Raw genomic sequence first — 26,253 nt, 5'->3', positions numbered from 1 at the left:
AATAAAGTACCTTAAAACTTGTACCTAAGTATAGTACTAGTAGTAAATGTTTACATTTCACCACTGCTTACATTATATTGTATACTTACATTATTTTGTCAGCTGTGAACTGGTGTATGTGCATAAATAACAGAGTTCATATGACTCAACACATCTCTGACACAAACTTAGCTAAAACTGGACCAGTGTCACATGTTCTGCACAGCTATTGTATTGAATTTTACTATATTTAACAAGTGTTCATGTTATTGTGTCCACCGTGTTATGAATAGTATAGTAACATAATATAGCTGGATCCCTGGTTCCATGGTTGAAGGAGTGGTGCTGATATTACACTACCAGGCCACTTCATTGAGAGCACATATAAAACCCACAGATCTGCCACAAAGTCTACATTTATGAAGATTATAATTCAGAATTAATATCCAGTTTTCATTAACACTGTCAGAGAGGTGCTAATTCAACTGTATGTTTGTTACTAAGGTCATAGTTAGTAGGGGTCTTGTACTGGACTGTATTATATTGAAATGTGTTTCTAACCCCTCCCCACCCCCCCAATATAAAGCAGTTTAACACTACAGCAAATGACTGACAGCGTAAATCAAAACTGAACATTATTATCTTCATAAAGGTAGAGATCATGGCTAAGCTGTTGGATTGCATTACATTTTACAGGTGTACATAATAAAGTGGCCACTGAGTGTACATTGGCAATGCTAGTCGAAGTCACTGGGAGCAATAACTTTAATACAGTCACTGAAAGATAACATGCACATGACAAATGGAAACTTTTAGGAAAAACAATGCAGGGCATGTGATCTGTCAGGGTAACGGTGTTTATGGCCTTTTTACGATGTTGCAATCAGCCTGCAGAATGTGAAAAAGAAGAGTTAAAGGCTTAAATAAACACACTCTGGGCTTAAAATGAATCAATTACATTTCACAATAAGAAATAACAAACAAGACGGTTAATGAGTTTGTGACAATACCTGTAACTGATGTGTATTCTTACAGCACTGTACTGAATTTTGTGGAAATAATTTTGGTGTAATAAAGCCAAAAGTATTATTTGCCTCCTTCTGTTTGCTGTAGTTTCTAATATGTCTTACACAATAATGTTAATTATGTCACCATTTTTAGTTTTCATTTTTAGTTCAAGTGTATACACAGCTATGTGTTATACTGTACACTGATATGAACAGTCTTTTATAATGTCTCTTTATCTTCTTGATCCAGAACAAAATTCAAAATTTAGTTACTCTTTCCTGCAGAGGATGACAAGCTGTAGTTTTAATTACAGCACCTGGAGCTGGTCTGGATTCAGTGTCTTGTTAAAGGACATTTCAGCAGGCCAAAGTGTATATTTTAAGAGAAAAGGTTGCACAAAGACTTGGCACTAAGGTTGAAGAACAGTATCATGTCAATCACAAATCAAAAGAAAAGTGAACCAACAAGGCAACCAAGCCCTGATAGAGGTCTGGAATATCCTGACCATACAACACGTAAAAGGATTCATTTAAAGGCTGCCTTCAAGGAACTGAATCTGAAAGACAAATTCCCAGTTCCTCATGTAATAATATGTCACTGTTGGTGTGCATGTACTCATGTTGCATGTACTTCATCTCTCAGGCCACAAGGAAGACAAACAGACTCGAACTAGTACAGTTCTGTGCATAAAAACAGTCTTCATAGCAACTGAAAAGTCCTCAAAAGGGATCAAAGAAACAAAGTAGAGGACAAAACCAGATATATAATTTTAAACATTATTTATTTATTTTATTGATAAAATCCATTTTATTTTGACCATCTGTACTTAACTTGAGTATTTCCATTTGTTACTTAAAACTTCTACTCCACTGCATTTATTTTAAAGCTTTAGTCACTGGTTACTTTGCAGATTCAGATTATTAATGCAAAATATCAACAAATAAATAATGATGTATCAATGTAACATAACTGAAATTAGCTCTAACTTTACGAGCTGCAACATTAAAGTGATAAATACATTAATGCATCAATAATTATAATCAAATAATATAATAAATATTCTGAAATGAGCTATCCTGCATATTGGAACTTGAAGTATATTTGACTTTTACATGTTTACAGTGTAGTATTATTACTTTTACGTAAGTAAAATAAGAACACTCTTATTTTCAGCACTTTTATTACCAATCGATGGTGTTGAGTTTTACAGTTGAGTTGATGTTAGTATCAGTTTGTTAATACCCCACATCAACTAGCACTTTAGTTTTATAATGTAATGTTAACACATGATTCAGTGATCAAACTTGACTAAGTATTATATTGTCAGTTGACAGAGTTTAGGTTAGGCATAGAAACGCGTTTTAAATTGTCGCTTTTCAGTCATTTTGTTGCTCAACATGAAGAAAAAGTCTCCAGAAAAAAAGAAAAAAAACTTTATCTTTTGGCCTCACTGAAAATAGTTGTGATGGAAATAGTGCCTGGCTTGCTGCAGCTCCCTCTGTGTATTAATACTCTCGGAAAATGCTACTGTATATGTCATCAGTTTTGCTCAGCCAGCTGTGATTAAGATGAGGCCAGTTGGGGCTGGCCACAGTCTGCGTGGTTTTAACAGCTCCCCAAACAGAGACTCTAACGATCGTGGTCCACCAGTTAACAGTGAAAACAGGGCGTCGTATTGGTCACAGACCTGAAGATATAATTATCTAAACCACCTTAAAAAGCATGTCGCGTAGAAGACAAAAGTTGCAGAAGACAAAAGTTGCAGATAAACAGTACAACGATCTGCTGTAGCTTCATCATCCTCCTGTGTGATTAATGTACCTGACCATGTTGCATAAAGTATGAAAGCAGTGTCAATATTTTAAAGAGGATCTGACCATGTTTTTAATGTGTAGCTGAGATCTCAGCACCCATAGGAATAAACACACTGCCCTCGGTTAGAGGATAAACATAACCTCAGTATTTTGATCTTAGAGAAAGTCGTATTTTCAGTGCATTGTCTTATCACAGCGCTGCAGTCTTCCTCTTAAACAGGCAGCGCTAACAATATACACTCTGATTTGTGCTACACTGTTAGTGTACTATTCAGCGGTTATCTCGGCATCTGGGAAATATGCTGCAACTTCAGTTGTTACAGTTGCCGTGATGCGTTTAGAAACTTGTAACGAACATATTTAACTTTCATTTTGCCCAATGAACATACAGTGGACCAAATAATTACTGAACCCAACTTTTGCAGTTTCTTAGTTGGTCATTATTGTTTTGCAGCAGAGGGCCTCAACCTCCCCCCCCCCCCCCCCCCCCAGAGTTGTTCTAAAAGTATCTCCTCTTTATAATAATAATAATCTCCATTCACCTCAGTGTGGTTACAACACAGATACTGTACCTTCAACTTATCTTCCAGCTCTGTGTGTGTGTGTGTGGGTGGGTGGATGTGGACATGTTTCTGTGTCGACATTTTTCCTCAACAAACTTCTGTTCAGCAAACAACATGTTTTAGTCATTTTGCCACAGTGAACACTTTCAGTCCGTCAGTTTCAGGTTTGCAGTCAGAACCCGGATGCACGGTTGTTTACAATGTGGCACTTCACACTCAGTGTACTGGCAACTAAAAATAATATCCATTATCACACTTAATCCTGGTTTGTTGTGCATGTGAGCTGTAAACTGTTTGTATAGAATCATCTGAATGCATCATAGTGCTTTACATTGAAAGCTACTGGAAATCGGAGTCAAATTCATTGTATGTTTGAACATACATGGTCAATAAAACTTTTTTTTTTCTGATTCTTCTGATTACTGTTATTGGTTAAAGTACATTATATTATACATTTAATGAATATATTCAGTTTATTATGTTTTATAGTATAATATAGAGTTTTAAATTTTGTAACACTTTACTTAAAACTCCCCAATTTAGCATTTATAAGTCTCATATAAACATTAAATAAATGGTTTATAACACACTGTAGTAGAGAAATGTACACAGACATAAGGACATTTATTAGTGTTAATTGAATTGATTCAGTATTTGTCAAGAATTATAACTTCCTCCAATGAAGACTTATTTGAATTATTACATATAAGATTTTACTATATTGTCATTCAGTATCTTTATACACCATCTCTGCAAAAATACATTAATAAACACACATAAAAGTTCCTTATATCTGCATACAACTACATTATAGTGTGTAAGAAACTGTTCATTAATGCTCATTAATGATTATATACTGCTTATAAATGCTAAATGGTACCCAGCATGGCAACAACCTACTGCTGTTTAAACCAAAGCATGCCATGATTTAAATGAAACACATTTTAAAAGCACCCGGAAATGAATAAAATCAACCAAACTTAAGATACTCAACAGCTCATTGCACCCTGTGTTTATCACATTTCTTGGGGGGGAGAAACTGACAGTGAGGAAAAGCCTTGATGGTGATTGGCTGCTAAGAGGAGGGGACAGTATATAGACCCTGATAAATGTGGAGTTTCATGGTCTCCCCTGACAAATCATCAATGACCAGGAACCTTTAGCTGACACACTCTATTGCTCCCACCCACAGACATTTTACAGAAGTCAAAAGTTCCTTTTTCATTTTACAGTCAAACAGCGGGCCTTGTTTATTTCATTTCATCTAACACAGCTCAAGGCCTCTGAGAGTATCTAAGCTCATAAGTGTTTGCTATACAATAAGAGAGAGAGACATTTTTTGGTCTTCGTTGAGTGAGAGGAAATTTTGAAACATTGTGCAATGGTGCCGCAAAAGTTTTGAAAGGTTGTGAGAGTGTTTTGCCAGCAAAGCGTCTGAGACTCGGTCCATTGGAGAAGAGGTCTCCATGTTGCATCCATACAGAATGGAGAGCTACCTCATCCCGCCTGTAAGTATCTTGTTTATTTTATTACTACTATCTAAACTCTCAGGAGACTTTTCAGAATGTGAGGCTTAAAGGCGTTTCTTGAGTAGTTTGTTTTTAATGCAGCTTTGAACAGAAACACATTTAACAGTCGAGAGGATGGACAACATGTATTATTTCACATTAGATGACTTAATGTGAGTCTACTTCAATTTGAATACAGGACACAAACTGTAACAGTCTTTTATACTACGGGCAACATGAAAATGAAACTCAAAAGTTCTTGAGAGTTTCAGAACAGTAGTGGCAAAAAAACCCAAAACATTATTATAACACAAATATTCCTAATGCTTCATCGTATTTACATATTTAGAAACAATGTGAACATTTTAGAGAGATGGAGAATTATATTATTTCCTTTAAAGGATTAGATGAGTAATGATATAATGTATGTCGCCTGCATCTTATCCACCATCCAGTACAAGATATTCCTGTCATGATCTTTTGTGGCTGAAAGTGTTTTTATTTGCTCTTGCAGCACTCAGAAGAAATGTACGATCCTGAGATCTACAGACATCAAATTGCAGAATATTACAATCCATATGTCTTAGATGCAGATATCCAGGCAGGTGAGTTTTACTTCAACATCATGAATTGTGTCTCGTGTGAACAGTGTTTCAATTTAAATTGCCGACTTGTTCTATTCCATTACAGTGAATGATAGTTTAATTAACAAAACATTTTAAAACGCAAATGAATGATGATGATTGTGAGGGGCCCAAATGTTAATGACACAACCAAATCCGCTGATATGAATCTTGTTTCTCTCAATTTTCAAGAAAATATTCATTTTAGGCATGTAGTCACCCGTCATTTCATTCTTCAAATTAATCACCATGACCTGATGTGGTAACACTGGCTTTTTTTCTGGTGTATTGTACATAAAAAGCCTGCAGTGTGTGCAGCTGGAGCCGCACCACATTGGGGTGTAAGGAACACAGGAAACAGATGCCATTTCTTTCGGCTTGCTACAACTACAGACATAGAACAACTTTCGCCCCATGGGGTTTTGTTGATACAAGAGAGGTGCTTTACTTTCTCTTGTAATCAACTGTTTTGAATATTGCCCCAAAACAATCTAAATAGGGAAAAGATATGCTTTTCCTGACCTTATAGCCCACTGAGAAAGCATCAGTTGTCGTTGTGATAAAAATATCTGATGTCTAATATCTAAATATCTCACATCTAAATCCTTGATAAGTAAAAAAAGGAATACACTACATACTGATATACAAAATAATGATCTTACAGTGTTACGGTGAGTGGATGTGAAACAGTATACACTGTATTTTGAGGTAGTTTGCACGTAATATGTTACACTAAAAATACGTAAAAGTTGAACTTGAGAGCCGACTTGTTTAATTCTTCAATACATTCGGAAAGATGTAGTCTAGGACAACATGAGAAAGAGCGCAAACTCAAAGCCAACGGCTGTGGCGACACTGCAAGTGTGGCAACAAACAGGAAAGAGCTTCATGCTGAATTCTCTATTATTCTCCTCGTTTCACCCCGTTTATGCAAACTCAAGCACTATGAGTAAGCGGCTCGTTGTCAAGTCATGTCAGTGCTCTTGATTAATTTTCACAGACATCTCTACCTGTTTAAACATGTATTTCTATTGTATCAAATAATTTAAGACATGTTCATGACTTTTCTATGAAGCTGTGTGTTCCAGGTTCATTTCTGTCTTTTTTAGTTGGAGTAACAGAGTACAAGTGTTTACTGTTGAGACATCAAAGTACTGATCGTAAGAAACCACAAAAAGCTGTAGCCATTATTGCTGTTTCTCACCTCCCTCTGTCTAGATCACTGGGACTACCACCCTCATCCTCATGTACACCCTGTAGAGTTTGAAAACCTGCAAGAGACCAACTTCACAGAGCTGCAGAGTGTGCAGGCTCTCCACCCGCCCGGCCTCATACGACACGAGGCCATACGATACGACGCAGAAAACCTGCTCGATCCAAACCTTGGCGCACATTCACATGTGTTACAGCAACCAGTAAGTTCTTGTGTCACCCAACAAAAACACCTGCATACAACAAACAACTACATGTAATCAAATACACATGTAAATCTAATTAAAATGGAGGAAACTAAACAAAATAAAAAAAATGGCTGTTGTGTTGTATGAAGTTTATTTTATTAAAGCAATGTAACCTTGGAGTTACTGGTGAGTTATGTGCTGTATTATTAGTCAGGGGCTTCACTGTAATGATGAATCATTCATTGTTGAAGTGATGACAGTGATGATGATTGAAGTGAGGCTTTCCTGAACATAGCTTTCATACTAAATCATTAGACACAAGGCTATCGCTGTTTTTTGGCGCTAAGGTAATAAAAATACGGTGCTATGGTTCCCAATAACAGCTCTAAATCCTAAATATCCTGCTAGCTCACCGCAGACGTCTTCAAACTCAACATGTGAGTTATTATATAACTATATAACTTACATTGAGTTGTTGATAAGAGAGGACATTCAGGGAGTTGGAGGCCTTTTAGGGTCCTGTGACAAAAATCAGGAAGTGAATCTTTGAGCTACAAGAAAAACTTTAATTTTAGGGTTTTTCTTTTTTTTAATTTCAGTTTAAAAAGAGCTTTTTCTTTGAAAGGCTTAGCTAAGCTCACTCATTGTCATTACTACTCCCCTCCAGTTGTGGACCAATGAACTAGAACAGCGAACTCTGGTTTTGGACAATATTAAAGTACAGTGTGTCCAACAAAGTCAACATTTTCAAATCTGAAACCTTGTCACCATTTGTTGGGTCCATCATTACAAGCTCATGTTATGAAGACAAGCAGAGGTGACAAAGGCACATTTATTTATATAGCACCATTCATTCACTTAAGAGGCAATTTCAAAGTTCTTTACATGTATTTAAAAGACAAATTCTACAAACTCGCATGCTTATTTAATTTATTGTTCTATTATTCATTATTTTAAATTAATATAAAATGATAGTCAGGATTACAGGCTTTCCAAATGTACCTACACTTTCTCCGATGGAGATACTGGTGAGGCCAAGGGTGTCTAAGTATTTCACTCAGTGTGTGATGTACAAATGCACAGTCCCTTATTCGCCATTGCAATCTATGTGATTTGGTGGGACGGACATCATTGACCACTCGCAGGGGTATATTTTTTATCTATAAAGCGATACTGGGTAAACTTCCAGCGTACCTCTGTCTCAGCTCTGGTAGTTACCGGCTACGCTCCTCCAAGTGATTGCTTTTTAATGAACACCGGCTTTTGACAGATCTGGAGAAAACTGTTTTTTCCCTCTGTGCACCTTGGCCATGGAATAATCTGCAAAAAGATCTAAAATTAGATAAATTCATATCCACTGATGAATATGGTTGTTTTTCTTGAGAGGCCATTGTGTTTGAGTAGCTGCTTTGTATGTCAACTTGTGTATGTTGCATTTTGATGTGTTGTGATTTTGCTACCTTGGCCAGGTCTGTCTTGTAAAATATATTTTTTGATTTCAGTAGGACTTCCTGGTAAAATGAAGGTAAAATAGATCAAATTAAATGTAGTGTCAGTAAAATGGAAGAAGAAGAAATAGAAGTAGTCAAATATCAAACATAAAGTATATTCCATATAAAAAACAAACATTTTAAATAACTTTGAATCTTTGGCAATACTTGGGAAGCTTTGTTCTTCATAACCTTTTCGTTGTTTCCAGGAATAGATTATAGTTAACAACACATTTTTCACTTTGGAACAATATTAATTTTCTTTTGTGCATCTAGCGCTGCTCCCAAGCGCACCTCAATTTGATTAGGATTGTTATTGTGAATAATACACCCATTTATAATATATGAAACACACTCACAGTTGAATTGGATATTGTAGGACTTTATATGCCATATTTCAATGTTCTTTATATCAATTTCTTAAAGCATGGGACACAGATATATACACTGACACATGTACAAACACCTACCGACTAAAACACAAGAAATGTTTCATTTGAGATGCACAGCTTGTGTTTAGCTGTTTGTATCCCTTAAAAAGAAGCCACAAAGCATGTGTGCTTTTACTGACTGCCATTTTTACAATGGGAGGATGTGTTTGTATGTGAAAATAAAAGTAAGGTGTTAATGCATCAATTGAAACGTGATATGAGAATACAATGTGTACACCACTGTTCACACATGGAATTCACATGTTGGTTTCCACTGTACTGTTTTTTGTGAAGGATGTTATGAATACATGCGTACAAGTGTTGCCCACCCAGGCATACAGCGATAGCAGCGTCCACACATCACAGCTCATGCAGAGAGAGATGTTGCTGTACTCTTTCCCCTACAGTGAGAAGCTTTTAGTACAAACCCACACTTCAGAATATGTGTCTAATGTTTGGTACAGTATAATATATCAGAAGCAACATCATTTAAACTGTAGTAATATATAATAATAATCTGATGCCCTAAAACATCCCAAAATATTTAAGGTGTCAAATAAAACAAATGTAAAATAAAAATGCATACAAATATATTTGTTTGAAAATGTAACATGAAGGATGAGATATAAATAGCATCAATGGTGGAAGTAGTATTCAGTGGATTTACTTAAGTAGGAGTCTCAATACCACACTACAAAAATACTTACTTTAAAGTAAAGGTTCTGCATTCAGAACAGATTTGAGGACAACAATTGCACTCTTTATCTGTTCAGTCCTACAAAACATACATATGCATACTGATTTCACAAACAAACGTAAAGGGAATTTAAAACAAGTGAAATTATTGCAAATGTTTTGACTTAAGACTGTTTAACTAAACTAACTAAATTGTGTTGTAGGTAACGTTCTTCCCACGGACTGTGTATCCACACGTGTCCCAGCGTAGCTCTGATGATGAGGAGCATGGAGGACGAAGTCCCCCGCTGGAGGTGTCTGATGAGGAATGTCTGAGGGATCGAGTCCCTTATGTCACACCAGGAGATCTGGGTAAGGAACAAGATTTCCAGGCCATTTCATACTGTACTGTACACTGTATGTGCAGTGGGTGAGCAGTTAACACGGATACTTTAAGACACACCAACTGTGCTGGCCAGGTGAAGATTCTCAGTCATCTGGGTCATGGTATATCTAGAAGTGCTAAGTCAAGTTGCCTGTAAAGTGGTATAGTGTGTGAGTTGGCATTAATGGTGTCCACTGACCATGTAAGAATCCTTTCTGGATTACGGGCCAGCGTTGTCTTCCTTGCATTGGGATGGTGGAGTGCATCTTAAACTGTCAGCTTTGTGTTTCTGCTGACAATTTAAGATGCACTTTTAGGATTAGCTACAAGTTGCGCAACTGCTTTTCCTCTGCTGGTCATGCATCTTCAACGGACGTGGGCTCACAAAAAGAAAGAGTTGTTGTTTGTCTGTCATCAAGTGGAATGTTCTTGGTCTCCAAGGCTGAATTTTTACATTAGGTTGTGGAAATAACCCAGCAGGTGTACTAGAGAAGAGAATGGCCTTTTGGCTGATGAGGCTTGTCAGAGATCTGTGGAGTGATCTTTTGGTCCGCCCTGTCTACTTAATACTTACTTAGCATAAATGTGGCAGTCAGCACCTTGTTTGTGGAACAGGTGTCATGTCCAACACACAATTGACTTACTTCTCTACCAGAGTCGTAGGTCCTCTGTGTCAATGGCTTTGCAGGTAACTGCAGTTTGCTGGCGTGACCCGACGTCCCCCGTGGTGATTACATGCTTGCTCTCCACTTCCTCTTTTGGCCAGCTTAGGGTCTGACAGGATCAGCTGAGCCTGACTAGTGTCTGGTACACAGTGTCTGCAGTACCTTTATATTTTACTGTATCTTTTTAAATAGTTGCATGAGGTTATTTTTTATTCAAGCACCTATTCGAGCACTTCATTGACAGTGATTGCATGCCATCTACTTCCCTGGTACTTACATAGGGTGTCTCAGAAACATAGTTTAACCAGAGAGGTGACACAAACGGTCCTTAAATAACCACGTATTCCAAGTAATGGAAACCATAAGGCTTCTTAAAGACTGCACACTGTGGATGTAGGAACAGGAACATGTGGATTACGTAGCGTGGAAAGTCACCAAAGTCAGAACCATGGTTACATATGTAACGTGTTCTTTTTGTAGTCATTGAGTCACTTTTTTGTTACCAATTAGCTTATTGTCTGAGTTTCATGTAACTGATATGGTTGGTCTAGACTGGTTGAAGCTAGCAAAAACTATTAAAAAAATGTTGACCTACACCATTTAGAGTGTCACTATTCCAAGACTTATAAATGGGGCTTCATGCTGGTTTGAATGTGATGGAATTACAGAATTATTTTTATTCTCAATGCATATCAGTTTAAAATTAGTAATTGTGCAACTCTCTGATGTTTCCAAAAGGCAATAAAAAGAAGATCCGTTTGTACCAGTTCCTGTTGGATCTTTTAAGGAACGGCGATATGAAGGACAGTATCTGGTGGGTCGACAGAGACAAAGGGACATTCCAGTTTTCTTCCAAACACAAGGAGGCTCTCGCACACCGCTGGGGAATCCAGAAGGGAAACCGCAAAAAAATGACCTACCAGAAGATGGCCCGTGCGCTGCGTAACTATGGCAAAACTGGAGAGGTGAAAAAGATAAAGAAGAAGCTGACGTACCAGTTCAGTGATGAGGTGCTGGGGAAGAGTCATCTGGAGAGAAAACCATATGTGTAGACAGGTGGGATACTGAAACGTCAAGATTTACTCATGACAAGTGTTGACATTGGAGGTTTTGCTGTTAGATGCTTAATCAACCTTGCTGATCAGGTAAATAGCATTTTGTGAATAGGCCCATTACGGCTGTCAATCCTTTGATGATACGAGCTAATGAATTATGGAACAAGAGACAAAATCCCTAAAGATTCTCTCCAACATGTTGTGGAGACCATTTAGTAATTGTCTTGTGAAGTAGATAAGAAACCCCATAGAAAGCTCAGTTTGGCTTCTCTGTCTGAATGTCTGGATAAGAAAATACTTAACAGTAACAGTAGGGAAATAAAGTCAGGGCCAAATATGAAAATGTGTAACCTGTCATTTGCAAATGTGTACAAAGATTTGTGAATGGGTTCTCAGATTTGAAAAAGCATTATAAGTATTTCCTGTTGGTAAATTTTGTCCCTTTTAGCTCCCTCAGATTTGAAAAACCTGCCTCACATTTGCCCTGAGACATGCAAAATCTACTTACTTCTCCCTGCATACTACCAAGCTGCTTTGTAGCGCACTGATTTCAACATGGTGGCCAAAATTGGAACTGCAAGTCATGTGATGCTAGGGTTCAGAGAGACATGTATAATGTGATGAAATTCAACAGCACCACAAACTACTTCCTCCATAATGATCATAAAGTTTAATAAGCGTCTCAAAAACTGTTTCAACTAAAACTGAACATTATATCCTTCATGAAGGTAGGATTTATTGCAGGACTGTTGTATTTGACGGTTATTAGTTTTAACTAGGTATACCTAATAAACTGGCAACAGAATGCATATTTCAAAAGCCATCGAAAGCTGCTGGCTTCAGCAAGAGAAAGACCCAAATGCATGAGCATTAAAGACTTACAAATAGAAACCTTTTAGTGTACAGTATGTGCTAGGTGACCAACTCATTGAAATGAATGGGCCACCCTTTTGAATATCTCATCCAATGTTTGATATATCCAAGGTGCCAACCTGTTAATGCGTAAGGAGGACCCATCAGCTTTAAAACTGATGGGTCACTACTAACCAACACGAATATCTACAATGATAGGGTTCAGTAAACTCTATGAGATCACAGTTGTAGAGCTCAGTACTTTTCAAAAACATGCAACTGGACACTGGTTTTAAAATCTGGACAAATATTCATAAATCTTAAATCTTATAGATTAATTTTTAATGTTAAAAATGTGAGAAGATTGATACCACTCTCATGTATGTTCTGTAAATATGAAGCTATTGCCTGCAGGGGGTTCGCTTATAGCTCACTTATAAATAAAGTATGTCTCTTTTGTCTCCTAAATGTAAAAACAACAGTTTGTGTTTTTCTGGAGGGCTACATGCTGGAATATGTCAGGGAGCAGTGACTTACTGGAGTCTTGTCGTCACTATGTGGTACTATAGGTTGCCAGTCAACTATCAGCGACTGGTTCTTACTTACTTACCTTATACACATGAGAGTGGTATCAATCGTCTCATCTAACTCTTCGCAGTTCTGTCTCTCTCTATTTACCATGGATGTGTTATATCTACACATTCTAATTGCCCGTCAAGAACTTCCTGGAACTGTCTGAAGTCTACGTGAATCACACGATGATCAAGCATTTTGAACTTCCTTGATGCGACTTTATGTCTACATGGCTCTGCTGTAGTCATGGTGATAGTCCACTCCATTGCTACGGTTGCTTCCCCATTCAGCTCTGGCAAACCAATCATTGCTGGTTGACCTAAAATGCATCACTACTGGTGCACCAGCACGGGAATGTCGCCACAGAAACTAGATTTAAAAACTCTGTATACTGCAAAACACAGAAAGATCTACCTGGTGGTCATAGGCTTCATCAGCATTGTGTGAAGTTGTTTGGTGACGCCGGGCGTTCGTCCTACTGTGTTTGACTCTCCTTGTGTTGGACATGCTTAAGTTTTCTTTTAACTGTGGGTAATACTGCTGTGTCTGTACATATTTACATTGCAATTTAATATTTACATGACAACAAAAGTTTCGTACAAATACACAAAACTCTGTATTTTATGATTAACAATTGCTTGTAAAAATAAATTGTTTATAAATGTATGTGTGTCCATTCTAACAGTCCCTGGTAAGTGATAACAGTGATCAGTGTTAGATTTACGCCTTTCTTTGCGGCTATATGAAGTAACTGGTGGCTATGAGAAACTATGAAGTTAATGGGGGGGGGGGGGGGGGCGTTCTCTGCATTGAATACTGTAGTTGTTCTTGAATGGCTTGATCATAATAACAATTTATAACATAATAACTTATCTCTGTATTTGTAACAAACTGTAATGACTACACATTGATGTAGTGTTTCATTGAAATGCTTATTAACTTCATTAATATCACATCTCCCTTTTAACAGGAGTGACTTAACTATATTTACTTACCACATTTTAATTTTACAGATGAAATTCAGTTCAATAAAATATAATAAAACAACACTAAAAAAAAAACGAAAATAAAATGAAATAATAATACATAACATGATACAAAAACACTGTAATACAAAGGAGTAACAACTGTGTAACAATGTGCAGTGTGCAAATATAAAAATACTACAGCACCTGGTGTCCCAAGAGCCAACAGCACCCCTCAATGGTCAAGTTGCAGTTGATACCCATAACTAACAGGTGAAAAGATGAAAAGAAATGGCCTTGAATAGAATTCAGTACAATACAATAGAATACAGATAATCAGTCTCTCGTTAGACACAATAAATAATATCACAGTATGTCCATGAAAGCTCTACAGTACATGGAGTATACAAGCACACTTGATCATCAGATTATGGTAATTACTGGTGATATTACTTATTACTGCCTGCCATTGTGTACTCATCTGATTTTGAGAGTTAGTAAAAAGGATGACAGCTGATGACAGGTATGTGGCTTTATGATGTGTCTCAGGTTAGGTTCAATGAAGGTCAGGAGACACATAGGTTTGGTGCTCATGTGACTTGGTGGTTCTACTGAAGTTGGTTTCTGAATATAAATTTGCCATGCAGTTACTGGATCGTGCTCAATTCTTTTTACCCAGAATATAAAACAGTTATTGACAAGGTTCAGGAGGTAACAAAAGCAAGAAATGTGGCTCTCAGTTCAGAGTCTGAATACAACACTGGTCATTGTTGTGGTCAACTAAAACCACTTCTCACAATTTGATGACTGGTCCAGCTGCCAACTGCAGGGTTCAATTGGTACAGAGTGTATGTTTCACAGATTAAGACCTCAAAGCAAAAACAGGAAGAAATTCTGAAACACCAAATGTCTTGTAAGAGGATGGAGATCTTCTTTTTCAAGTACAGTATAGTACAGTAAAACATCATAGTATAGTATAGAATAGTACAGTAAAATATAGTATAGTATAGTACAGTATAGTAAAATGTAGTATAGTATAGTACAGTAAAATATATAACAGTATATAATAGGAAACTGTAGTAGCCTACAATATACTAGAGTATCGTAAACTATAGTATAGTATAGTACACACATAGTTCTCTATGAGCTGTGGGTGAAACTCACTCACAGGATCACGATTAGCTCGGCATGCTCCAATATGTTGTTTGCAGTCACGTGATTCTGATGATGCTCGAAATTCAGAATGAGGCAGGAAGTGAAAGGCAGAATGGACAAGATGGAGGAAAGCCCGCGCTGCACTAGTTATTGTTTACTCATTGTGTCGTCCCAGTCAACATGTGCGTGAAATCTGGAATCGCCCAATTCATTCTTAAATTAAGGCTAAAAACCTATTTTGAGGTCACAATGACCTTTGACCTTTGAGTCAAAAGTGTCACCTATTGAGTGTATGACCAACTGTGAAGTATATTGTCACAATCTCCCCCTCTTCAGTCGCCTGTGTCATTTTTCATTGCAGGTTGGGTTCCGGGCAGCTTTATACTTAAATTGTCAAAATGATAATTCAGACTCGTAGCTGCTGGAAAAAAATGACACCATGCATGTGTGAAGACAGTTTGAAAAGTACTAAAAAAAGACAAAAGTGTATGCAGAGTCTGCGAAGCAACTAACCACAATAGGTCTGCAACTGTGGAAGGACTGTTTAAAGACCTTGTCCAAAGGGAAAACACACTCATCACCCCTGCCAACAGATAAAACAAAACTGTGGCTCTCTGATTCTCAACCAGAGAACCAGAGACTTTTTTGGGATTCGAGGTTCTAAATTTAACCTTACATCCTTTCCCCTCCCTCTTAAGGCCTATCAGTCAGCTGAGGTGTTGGAGGAAAGGATGGTTGAAATATAGCTCAGACGTGACTGGAGGGGGTGGGCCGGGGGGCCGGGTTGCTGCTGGGATGGGGTGAGCTTTAATGGGGAGGGGGGGGGGTGTTGTTTTTTTTAACATTGTTTTGGGCCTATGGGGAAAAAATGGCAGGAGAGGTGGGATGGTTCATGAAAGGATGTGAGGGGGGGGGGGGGGGGGGGCACCACTATTAAAGGCAGGGGGTTGAGATAGACAGCAGACTGTTTAGGAACAGTGAGTCACGCTGTGGAGGAGAGGAGATCATTCAGGATGCCAGAGCCAGTCAAAAAAGCAGGTAAGTGTGCTCATTCAGCTACTTTTTAAATATTTCTCATAACATGTCCTTAACGCACGAACATGGAACAACTTACAGAACATTGTCTAAAATCCCAAACATTAACATAATCCTGATGTCAGACCACATGTCCATCTTTAGCAAAGTAATCCATCAAAAGGTCTACAGTACATATGACCTGTTATTTTAACTACTCATTATTGTCTTATCAACATGCTGCAACTGAATATCTGGTGGTGTATTCTACTTCCTCTGTGCAATCTTCTCCTTAAACAGAAACTGCTTCTAAGAATCTAACATGATGTGATATTAACATATCTGTGAGAAAATATTCTACTGTCGGGCCACGCCCTTCTTAAGCGACTATAAACCACAACCAAACCACTCACATGAGATCTGTACGTTGTTTTCATGAGAAACAGTGTCATACTGTTTGATTATTTACAGAGTAATGTGATAGTTACATGGTACATAAAAGAAGTGTGTATCATGTTTCTTTGTTTAATTGTGTGACAGTGTCACAATAAAAGAACATTTTTAGTATATAAAATATGTGCTATAATAGTATAAAACTGGTATATCACATACATTTACAGGTTAATTATTTCCAGACAAAAACATCTATAAACATCTATACATTTTTTAAATACATTTTTTTAACAAGATAAAATAAAATAAACTTTATTGATGCCACACGGGGAACTTGAAATCTCAGTAGCCAGTCATAACAATGCAGGAGATCAGGTCTATCCTTTCAGCACATACAATTCAAAGATATTCCATATTCGTTATGGCTTAATAAGGTGACACAAGTTGCTTGTGCTGATACTCACGTAACCAGTAGCCAAAATCACAACATACTACCTGCAATTATCCACACTTAGTTCAAAGTGTTTTCCAGTGGTGTGATTACTCTAAACCACTTTTGGCCTTGTCAGGAACTCAGCAACATGTCACATGGTCCAGGTGGAAACATCCTCTGATGTGAAATCAACACTGTCACATTTCCAGCATCACTGCATTCACAAAATGCACCACTGATCCAAAAATGCCCGACCGGATTCCAACTTGACAAATGACTTTCCACAGTTTTTTTCCCCCTCTCTTCGGTGGGAATGGATTGTTGTTTGTGGAGTGAGAAGCCCAACATATCTCATATCAGATGACAGAGTGCAGTCCAAATGGACAGCTTGCGTGTGTGCCAAGACTTTTAGTGTCAAGGATTTGTTCAGGACAATAACAGTTATTATCGTCTTGATCCTGTGACTTTATTATCAATTAATATCAACAACCTGCAATCAACAGGATGTTTTTCAGTGTTTGAAATATTGCAATAAACATGGTTTGCTTTGTCAACTTTAAAGTAAAAGAAATAAGTACATTAAAGCGTCTGTAATAAATACTTTTATAACAATATATCAAATGACAATGTGACAATGTGAAAGAGGTCGCATGAAGTGATGAACCTACAGAGAATTATCACCTGAATCTGCAGCTCCCCTCAGCTTTATGGAGCTTCACAGTGAGTTTCAGCTCATTGTTTATCTGTCTGGTCCACAACTTTACTGTTTTGGTTCGTCACGTAAGCAGGCAGCCGTTTTCAGCAAAGAAAGATCCAAAAGTGTTACTACCTGCTCAGCTAAACAGCAGACAGACACAGTTAGCAGCTAGCTGGTGAACATAGTGGAGCATTTAGCAGCTAATGAGCCAGATATTTCCCCCAGGAGACCAATACAGAACTAAAAGAGAGGGAATATTGGATATTCATCAGGTGACCAGAAACACGGCTCCAAATAAATGATAATGTTGCTCCGTAACTTCTGGATGTGGAAAAAAGCAAATGTTTGCTAACCAGTTCACCATATCAACTTAGAAGGGGATGATGTGTTAGTGTTGCGTACAGAATTTGTTTCCTCTGCCTCCAAGTGGCCAAAAAAAAGTTATTGCAATGTAAAATTTTAAACCAAATTTTAATTGAAGGTGCTTTCATGCGTGCATGTCACAAACAAAATGGGGACTCACTCATGAAAACAGTGGTCCATAGCGCTACTACTGATCAAAAACTCCACACGCTACCTCTAAAACAAGCTACTAACTAAAGCAATGCAATAATAAATTATTATATTCAGATGGAAACTGTAATTGATAAAAGTAAATATGAATAATAGAATTAAATAGAAATTAAAATAAAACACATCATTACATATAAGAAAGTTTTGAAAACTACAGTAAGTCATGGAAATACAGCAGGTATTAGCGCCAACCAACCCATAAGTCATCCCTAAATTAATTATATCAGCGTTGAAATTATGAGGTTGATGAAGATATTTATTTGGTATTTTCATTGTAACAGGTTATTCTTATTTATTACTGCTAGTTACTACAAACAAGTCATGGACTTTATATGAACTGACATTAGGGGAGTCCTTTTACTTTAAATGTGATAAAGGTGTCAAAGGTAACGCAGCATGAAGGATTGACAGCATGACAAGAGATGTCGTAACGCTGGCTACAGACAGACCGAGGGCACATCATTCTTTCTGTGCCTCCAGAGTCACAAAAATAGTCAAGTTAATCCCTCAACTATGATACCTGCGCCCCTGCTGCAGCTGAAGCCTGCCAGCCTCAGTTATTAGTCCGGTACATATGCATCCTATATTTAAACTCATAGGGTCATCTTGCAACACGCAACGTTATTTTTTTTGTTCTGTGTGGTTTTGTACTGCTATGCTGAACTGTTCAGGACTGAAACCTGGAAATAATATGCCCCTATATTACGCCTACATGCATTTCATGATTCCAAACACCTGGTGTTACTGTTAAACACGAGTCTACTTTCAGGGCTGTCGCTATTTTTAGGTCCTTTTTAAAGACGACAAGTGTTCGCGAAGTACATTGCTGTACACGTTTTATAACTTTTCAAAAGAAAAAAAGACCTCGCACAGCAGGAAAGGCAACAGCTGGTGTTTTACACGAGGAATGTAAAAGCTTACTATTAATAGTTTTTCAGACTGATGGTAGACACCATGTATGTCTGTTACTGTATATATATATACAGTATATATACACATATATATGTATATGTTTTTTAGTTGTGTGCTGATGTTCAGTTTGTTATGGATGTTCCAGACGTGTCTTGGTTTTTGTCCAGTTTATTTCCACTTTGTCCAGTTTATTTCCACTCGACACCACGCTAATGTTTTGATTGAGTGCTAATTAATGGAAGTGAATGGACTTTAATTACCCACCTGATCAGGAGGACAGGATGGATGCTTATAGTGTGTTTTCCACTGATATTCAGATATTGCTCATGCTGTGAAGACCAACATCTTCTAAGGCAGTGGTACAATGTAACTAAGTACATTTACAAGTACTGTACTTAACAACAGTTTTAAGGTCCTTGTATTCTACTTGATTTTATGCTACTTTGTACTTCTACTCCACTACACTTTTGAGGTAAATACTGTATTTTTTTACTTGCATTTTTCTGATAGTTGTATTAATATTTTACGTATAAAACATATGATCAGCTAATAAGGTACAATGAATGTTATAGATAAAACTACCATGTAATATATAGATTACTTAAAACTAGTCATAATAATCAAATAATAGAATAGAAAAACAGTCTGAAAAGGGGCAACTCTGCATAATAATAAACTTAAATAAAAATTTGAATGCTTTTACTTTATTTGTGAATTGTGGTATTGTTACTTTTATGTAAATATGTAAATACATAAATTAAATACATTTGTCATGACTCTGATAAATTGGTGTTTATGTTGAATGAACCTGTATGTTTTCAGTCCTTTTAACTTCTGTTCATGACTTTCTTGACTCCCCAAATGAAGCTCATCCTGTGTCCTTCAGAATTCAGAATTCTCTTGTAAATACAAAAACTATGTGAGAGAATATCAAGACCACACAGATATCACATATTATGAAGCCAGATGTTCGTGCTTTCACATTCTGTGAGGAGCGGGAAAAGGCAAATTTATTGGTTTTCAGTTAGCCCCACCCAGTGTGCTGCAGACTGTACAACACTGTACTTTTTCACCACGAGCAGCTCCGCTCAGCTCATCAGCCTTCTTCTTCTTATTTTACTAAAACATGAATGTCCCTATCCCTCTTCCCTACCCGCCATCTCTCTCTCGTGTGCGTGGCTTTTGTTTTTGAATGTATGAAAACTTCCAAAAACAAAAACTGCATTTTGGGTCTGTTATTTAATTTAACAAAACACATGTGGTGCATAGAGTAAGCCTACTCTTACCTGTTATTGTTTTTTCTCACAATGTAACAAACTTCTCATCAAGACAATTATAATATCTGTGTTTTCTCCTCAAGATGATTTGATTACGTCCCCAACATGTTAAAAAAAGGTCACTTCAAAAGGCTTACTTTTTATTTTGAACCCACCCTCCCTCTCCAGTTTCAGCATTTGCCAAGAAACCAAAGACTCAGGAGGCAGAAGAAGGGTCCTTTGTGGTCTTTGAAGCAGAGACCGAGAAGCCTGATGCTAAAGTAAAATGGCAGTGTAACTCAAAGGATATTGCCAGCAGCAACAAATACATGATCACAGCCGATGGAAACAAGCACACCCTCACCATAAAAGCTATTACCAAGGAAGATGCCAATGTCTATGCAGTTATTGCTGGGGGATCAAAGGTCAAGTTTGAGCTGAAGGTCGTATCAAAGCCAGGTGGGAGACTTTGATGCTGCAGCTGTGTGTTTGAGGTGTCTGCTCGCTCACGTACCGGCTGCTGCGTAGTCGACACAGAGCACAAAGCAAAATGAGGCACTCAATGCAGAAAACCACTGAGGCAGTAAATTCTTGATGCACTGCATGCACCTGATGTTTCTGCACATGAACTCACCTTCTGCACCCTCTGACAGCCGCTCAACAACAAATCTCTGAAACAGCTTTGTGTGGTCTATCTTTAAGAAGTGTCAGCTCTTAAAGGAATAGTTTGACATTTTGGGAAATATGCTAAATAGCTTTCTTGCAGAGAGTTAGGTGAGAAGATCGATACCACTCTTGTGTTTGTAAGGTAGATATGAAACTACCGCCAGCAGACAGTTAGGTTAGCTTAGCATAAAGACTGGAAGCAGGGGGAAACAACTAGCCTCGTTCTGTCCAAAGGTACCAAAACAAAATCCACCTACCAGCAGCTCTGAAGCGCATTAAAGTATCTGGATATTTGTAATTGCTGGCTTGATCACAATCATTTTGTCAAGCACTTTATTAAATATAAACAGCACTGTACTGTATGCTGCAATGACTGCATGCTAAGTGTGTCACAGAGCAACATTTGTACCATTAGTCTGTCAGTATGACCCCCTGAGGTCGTTTGTTTGGATTTGATAAGGTGGAAACAAATCTCGAAGAAAGGCTGCAGACTAATGGGCCCAGTGTGCTACAAGAGACTGCCCACAGCTGTCTGTGGCTCATATCATAGCCACCCTTACTCTGTCTGAACAGCGACCTTGACCCTCACACCAGCACATTATTTCCTCATGAGTAACCACCACTTGACTGGCGCTCAGGATAGGCATGAGAGGCAGCTGATAACACATGGAAAATCAGTCGGCCGTTCAAAGATGATAAGACATAAGAAATATTTGGGAGATAAACGTTCGCCAAAGAATATTTTCACTCTGTCTAAACAGTGTATAAAAGTATATCAAATAGATGAATTGTATAAATGTTGAAACTCTGTCTTGGTACACAAAATTAAATTAAGTGTTAATTTATTCTCAAAGTTTCTAGACAAATGTTAATTAGGTTTGGCAGATTGGTCACCTGCTTTTAGGAGCCTACTTCTTGTTAATAGGGGTTCAGTGTAAAGACCCGGTGTTTTTCATTGTACTTCTTACTTGTTTTCTCTGTGAAAATGGTAACACAGAAGCTCCAGTTGAGGCCCCAGCTGATGGACCCGGGGAGTCCAGTGTAGAGCCAGAGAAGGCCCCTGCTCCGCCTGCAGCAGCACCCACAGAGGAGCAGACCACTGCCCCAGCACAAGATGCTCCTCCAGCTGAGGGTGAGTCACTAACTCCCAGTGTTCATTCATTCAGTCACTCATTTACTGCTTTGTTCAGTCATTAATGCGCATCACACTTTCCATTCTATCATAACATACTTGGTTTTCTTTTTGATTTTCTGTTGCCTCTGTATGTGTCTCGTATCTTGTAAGCCACGTGTTTCAAAAATATTGAAAATAATACAACTTAAAATTGGAGGTTTCTTAAAATGTCCCTGAATGCAGATGAAACCTTTGTAGCTTCAAGCTCATGATATGCTGGTTTCAACATCAATCTACCGTATGAAGATGCTTTTCATTCCCTGGTCTGATTTCTAACACGCTTTTGAATTAAACATTGTTTGATTTTGATCCCCCCTAACTTCCTGTTGTGGCGCTCTGCTCTGACCCTGCTGGATTTTCAGACGGGCAGCCTCCAGACACCAGACAGGACCTGACTGGACTCTTTACAGAGAAACCTCAGAGTGGAGAGGTCACTGTAGGTGAGTGGCTTCAAATACAGGAATTCTTCTTATATATGGGAAATAATCTAAAACGTTTGGTGTCAATTATCCCTCAAAGAAAGTGGTTTAACATTTGTGTTAGTAAACTTTTATTATTATTTTATTACTATTATCGCTTCAGTTCAAACACTGAACTAGGAAAGTTATTGTGCTTTAACTGGTGCTTTTAATTTAAAAACTACTTTAATACTACTACTAATTTCATCATGGAATAAACAAAACAACAACAAAAAGTCAATGGATATCAGAATCTGAAGGATAATGTGTTAAACCACATGACAAACTATTCTTCTGTGCAGGTGAAAACATCATGTTTGTGGCTAAAGTGAATGCTGAATCATTGCTGAAGAAACCCACCATCAAATGGTTCAAAGGGAAGTGGATGGACCTCGCCAGCAAGTCTGGAAAACACCTGCAGCTAAAGGAAACATATGACCGCAACACAAAGGTAGAGTGCTGCAATGCTGCAGAAATTAAGACAGGAACATAGACATTAGCAGAAAAACAAATCCCATTTTGATGACATAAAATACATTATAGCTATGTGATTTTATTCCTTCATTTAAAGAGCTCATGAACAGCTGCTTGGGATATGTATTTTTTCATAAGAATTAGTTTTCCATTTTACTCTGAGGTAACAAGGGTGTTTTCCAAGTCCTGCCCTTCTCACCCTCAGTTTCGTAACCTCTTGCCTCAGTCACTCATCCTGGTAACATGATGAACCACAGGCATGCTACCTTACAGATAACATTATTGGGGGACTGGAGGACATGTTACCTCTACATATTTCATCAGAACAAGATGATGAGAGAAACCTTCACAAGCAAAGTTAGCAGGGAAAATCAGCAGCACACTTCATAAAACTCCATAAACTAACTGAAGCATGTGTATAATAAGGTTTTTGAATCAAAGCCTCACTGTGTCGCGTACACTTCTCACATCTCTCCTCACGCATGTGGTTGCAGGTCTATACGTTTGAGATGCACGTGATCGCGGCCAAGGCTAACTTTGCTGGAGCTTACAGATGTGAAGTTTCATCCAGGGACAAGTTTGACAGCTGTAACTTTGACTTGATTGTACATGGTGAGGGGGAATACTTTGTTTTACTTTTTTATATGACAGTTTGTTTGTGGCATATCATCATTTCAGTCACAATATGATTCTGTTGTATAACAATGACTTTGCATTTCAGAGGCTTGTGCCGCTGAAGGTTTCGACATAAGAGCAGCTTTTAGGCGCACGTAAGTTTTATAAGACTTTATTACTTTGTATAAAACACAAAATACCTTTTGTGACATTAAAGTTTATTATATGCTGATCAATTAATATCCTTTCTTTCTATATTAATGTCTCATTAAGGGTTTGACTGCTGGTCCCCTGACACATTTCATCATTAGTATCACGCAGCTATAAAAGTCAATCTGTGCTTCTTTTCCTTACAGGGCTTCAGCAAACCTTTATACCATAGATCCTGAAAGCCTTGATCAGATTACAGTAAAACATTGCAGTGAAATGATCCACATTCTGCTATTCACTGCCGTTCTCTGTGAATAAGTTTGTTCCAGGTCAGGTGTATTTAAATCATATTTTATGCACCATCCAATGCCCTTTATGCTGCATTTCGATATATAGTGTATGAACAGCAGAAGATTTATGAAGAAGAAGGGTTTTTAAAAAGATCATTTTTCAACGTCTGAAGAGGTTGTGCAGGAATTAGTATACAAATGAGCTGGAATATTGAAAACCTTTTGGGCATCAGTAGCCTTACTGGAAACCACTTAAGTGCCACAGAGACACATAAATAACCTCTGAAGAACATTTTCCTGCAAAAGTTTGTGCATATGGTTGATAGCAAAGTTGATCAGGAGCAAAATTGTAACCATTATTTTGCTGTCAGACTCAATTTGCACTTTGTCAGATTGTATTTCAGTCATTACATTGACTAATTAGGCTTTAAGATATTAAAAAGACAAAAACACAATTGCCAAACATCAGTGGAATATTACCATGTTTTGTGTAACAAGTAACTGTGGAAATGCTAACCTATTAGGAGTGAAGCCGGTAAGAAGAGAAGTGGACCACAAACAAGGTAGTAAAGGGGTTTGTTGCAACAGTGGAGGCTCGTATTCAAACTCTGAGGACTCTGATTGTTAAAGAACAGAGAAATCAGGACCAGGATCAGAGACTCTTCTCTCCCCTGTGGCCTGTTTCTTCTCTGCCTTCAAGTCAAACAGAACCAGTGTTGTGGATGGTGCAGCCTCCAATCTGCTTGAGTTTTGAGAGAGCAACCACAGAACGAAGACCACGAGAGAGCTAAGAGGACCCAAATTCAAAATCCTGGGTGTAGCCGCTAACTATAGTAGCTGTCGTGCTAACCCCTGACTCAGGCAGAGCTTGATGTGTTGAGATTTGGTTATTAAACTGTTAAGTAACATGCGCTGGTTGCAGCCATCAGCCCTCTCTGATCTTCTCCTGGGTCTCAATCAAAACAGCAGAGCCAGCTGCACAAACAGCTACCCGGCAGAGTGAGCTTTGACGGTGGTTTGATCGTAGTGAACGTGCAGGATGTGCTAAGACACACGGGCTTTTCAGTTGTCGAGCTCTTCCACAGTGTTGCCACATAGAGGAAGCGCAGCTATGTTGTAACTTCACCACATAAACCAAAGACTCAGCTTCTAATCCTGCTCTCAGATCAGAGGCAGGAGACGAGCACACAGTCGAATCTATGCCCTTGTCTTTATCTTTCATCCCACTGATTAGAGTCGAGCAGATCCTGTTGTGACCGTTGTTTTCTTTAACCTTGAGTGTTTTGTATTGTTCTTGCTTGGATGACTGCTGCTGCTCATGGCTTAAAGGTGTTGTTCGACTTTTTGGGAAACATGCTTATTCGCTTTCCCAGAGTTAGATGAGAAGATTGAGAGCACTGTTAAGTTTGAAGCTAGAGCCAGGAGGCGATGCGCTTAGCTTTGTGGGACTGGAAGCAGGGGGAAACAGCGAGCCTGGCTCTCTTTAAAGCTCAGAAATATGGCTGCCCCGGTAGCCTAATGGTGAAGGTGCATACCACATAACCACAACATCCCTGGTTTGATTCCCCTCACTCTCTCTCCCCTTGTTTCCTGTCTGCTTCTTACTGTAAACTCTCAAATAAGGATGAAAATGCCAATAAAATGAGCTTAATGTCCACTAAAATTCACATTTAGTCGTCAAAAGTCAATAGTTTTATTATTAAAAGGAAGAAATAAAGGTCTTTGGGGAAACAATCTGAAATATAATTTTCTCCCCTTTGAATACTTTGGTTTGAACAAACGAGATGTAATGTGTTAATTAGAAATCCTGTTTGGCAGATATTCCAACTTTGAGCCTGGCTAGCTGTTTCACTCTGCTTCCAGTCTTTATGCTAAGCCAAGCTAATGGAGTGGTATTTCCCAATAAGTCAAACTGTTCCTTTAAACATGGCAACATCTGTCTCTCCAGCAAAACATCTGCCTGTACAGTTACATCTTTCATCCATCTATGCACTCATTTCCTTTCAG

At 38.1% G+C, this 26,253-nt stretch overlaps 2 protein-coding genes across 3 annotated transcripts in view; both read left to right on the top strand.

Moving 5' to 3' along the window:
- The first annotated feature begins 4,782 nt into the window (after positions 1-4,782).
- On the top strand, positions 4,783-13,687 carry spi1b (Spi-1 proto-oncogene b). Of its 2 annotated transcripts, XM_070901798.1 has the most exons (6): positions 4,783-4,872; positions 5,387-5,477; positions 6,714-6,920; positions 8,166-8,179; positions 9,716-9,863; positions 11,280-13,687. In XM_070901798.1, exons 1-6 carry the CDS (start codon positions 4,831-4,833, stop codon positions 11,591-11,593), a joined length of 816 nt encoding a protein of 271 aa, XP_070757899.1. In that variant the 5' UTR covers positions 4,783-4,830; the 3' UTR covers positions 11,594-13,687. The 2 variants fall into 2 exon arrangements, with proteins under 2 accessions (XP_070757899.1, XP_070757898.1); XM_070901797.1 differs by lacking the exon at positions 8,166-8,179 and having other exon boundaries at positions 6,714-6,910.
- A 2,467-nt stretch (positions 13,688-16,154) lies between these two features.
- mybpc3 (myosin binding protein C3) overlaps positions 16,155-26,253 on the top strand; it is a 29,976-nt gene continuing 19,877 nt past the window's right edge. The window contains exons 1-8 of the mRNA XM_070910090.1: positions 16,155-16,179; positions 20,609-20,878; positions 22,083-22,217; positions 22,622-22,699; positions 23,020-23,168; positions 23,686-23,803; positions 23,913-23,961; positions 24,771-24,809. Of these exons, the coding sequence (XP_070766191.1) occupies positions 16,155-16,179; positions 20,609-20,878; positions 22,083-22,217; positions 22,622-22,699; positions 23,020-23,168; positions 23,686-23,803; positions 23,913-23,961; positions 24,771-24,809 (863 nt within the window). The remainder of the gene's footprint in view (positions 16,180-20,608; positions 20,879-22,082; positions 22,218-22,621; positions 22,700-23,019; positions 23,169-23,685; positions 23,804-23,912; positions 23,962-24,770; positions 24,810-26,253) is intronic.

Source organism: Enoplosus armatus, chromosome 1, assembly GCF_043641665.1.
Source record: "Enoplosus armatus isolate fEnoArm2 chromosome 1, fEnoArm2.hap1, whole genome shotgun sequence".
NCBI lineage: Eukaryota > Metazoa > Chordata > Actinopteri > Centrarchiformes > Enoplosidae > Enoplosus > Enoplosus armatus.
The sequence above is the reverse complement of the archived record's forward strand: the minus strand, read 5'-3'. Positions and strand labels throughout refer to the sequence as shown.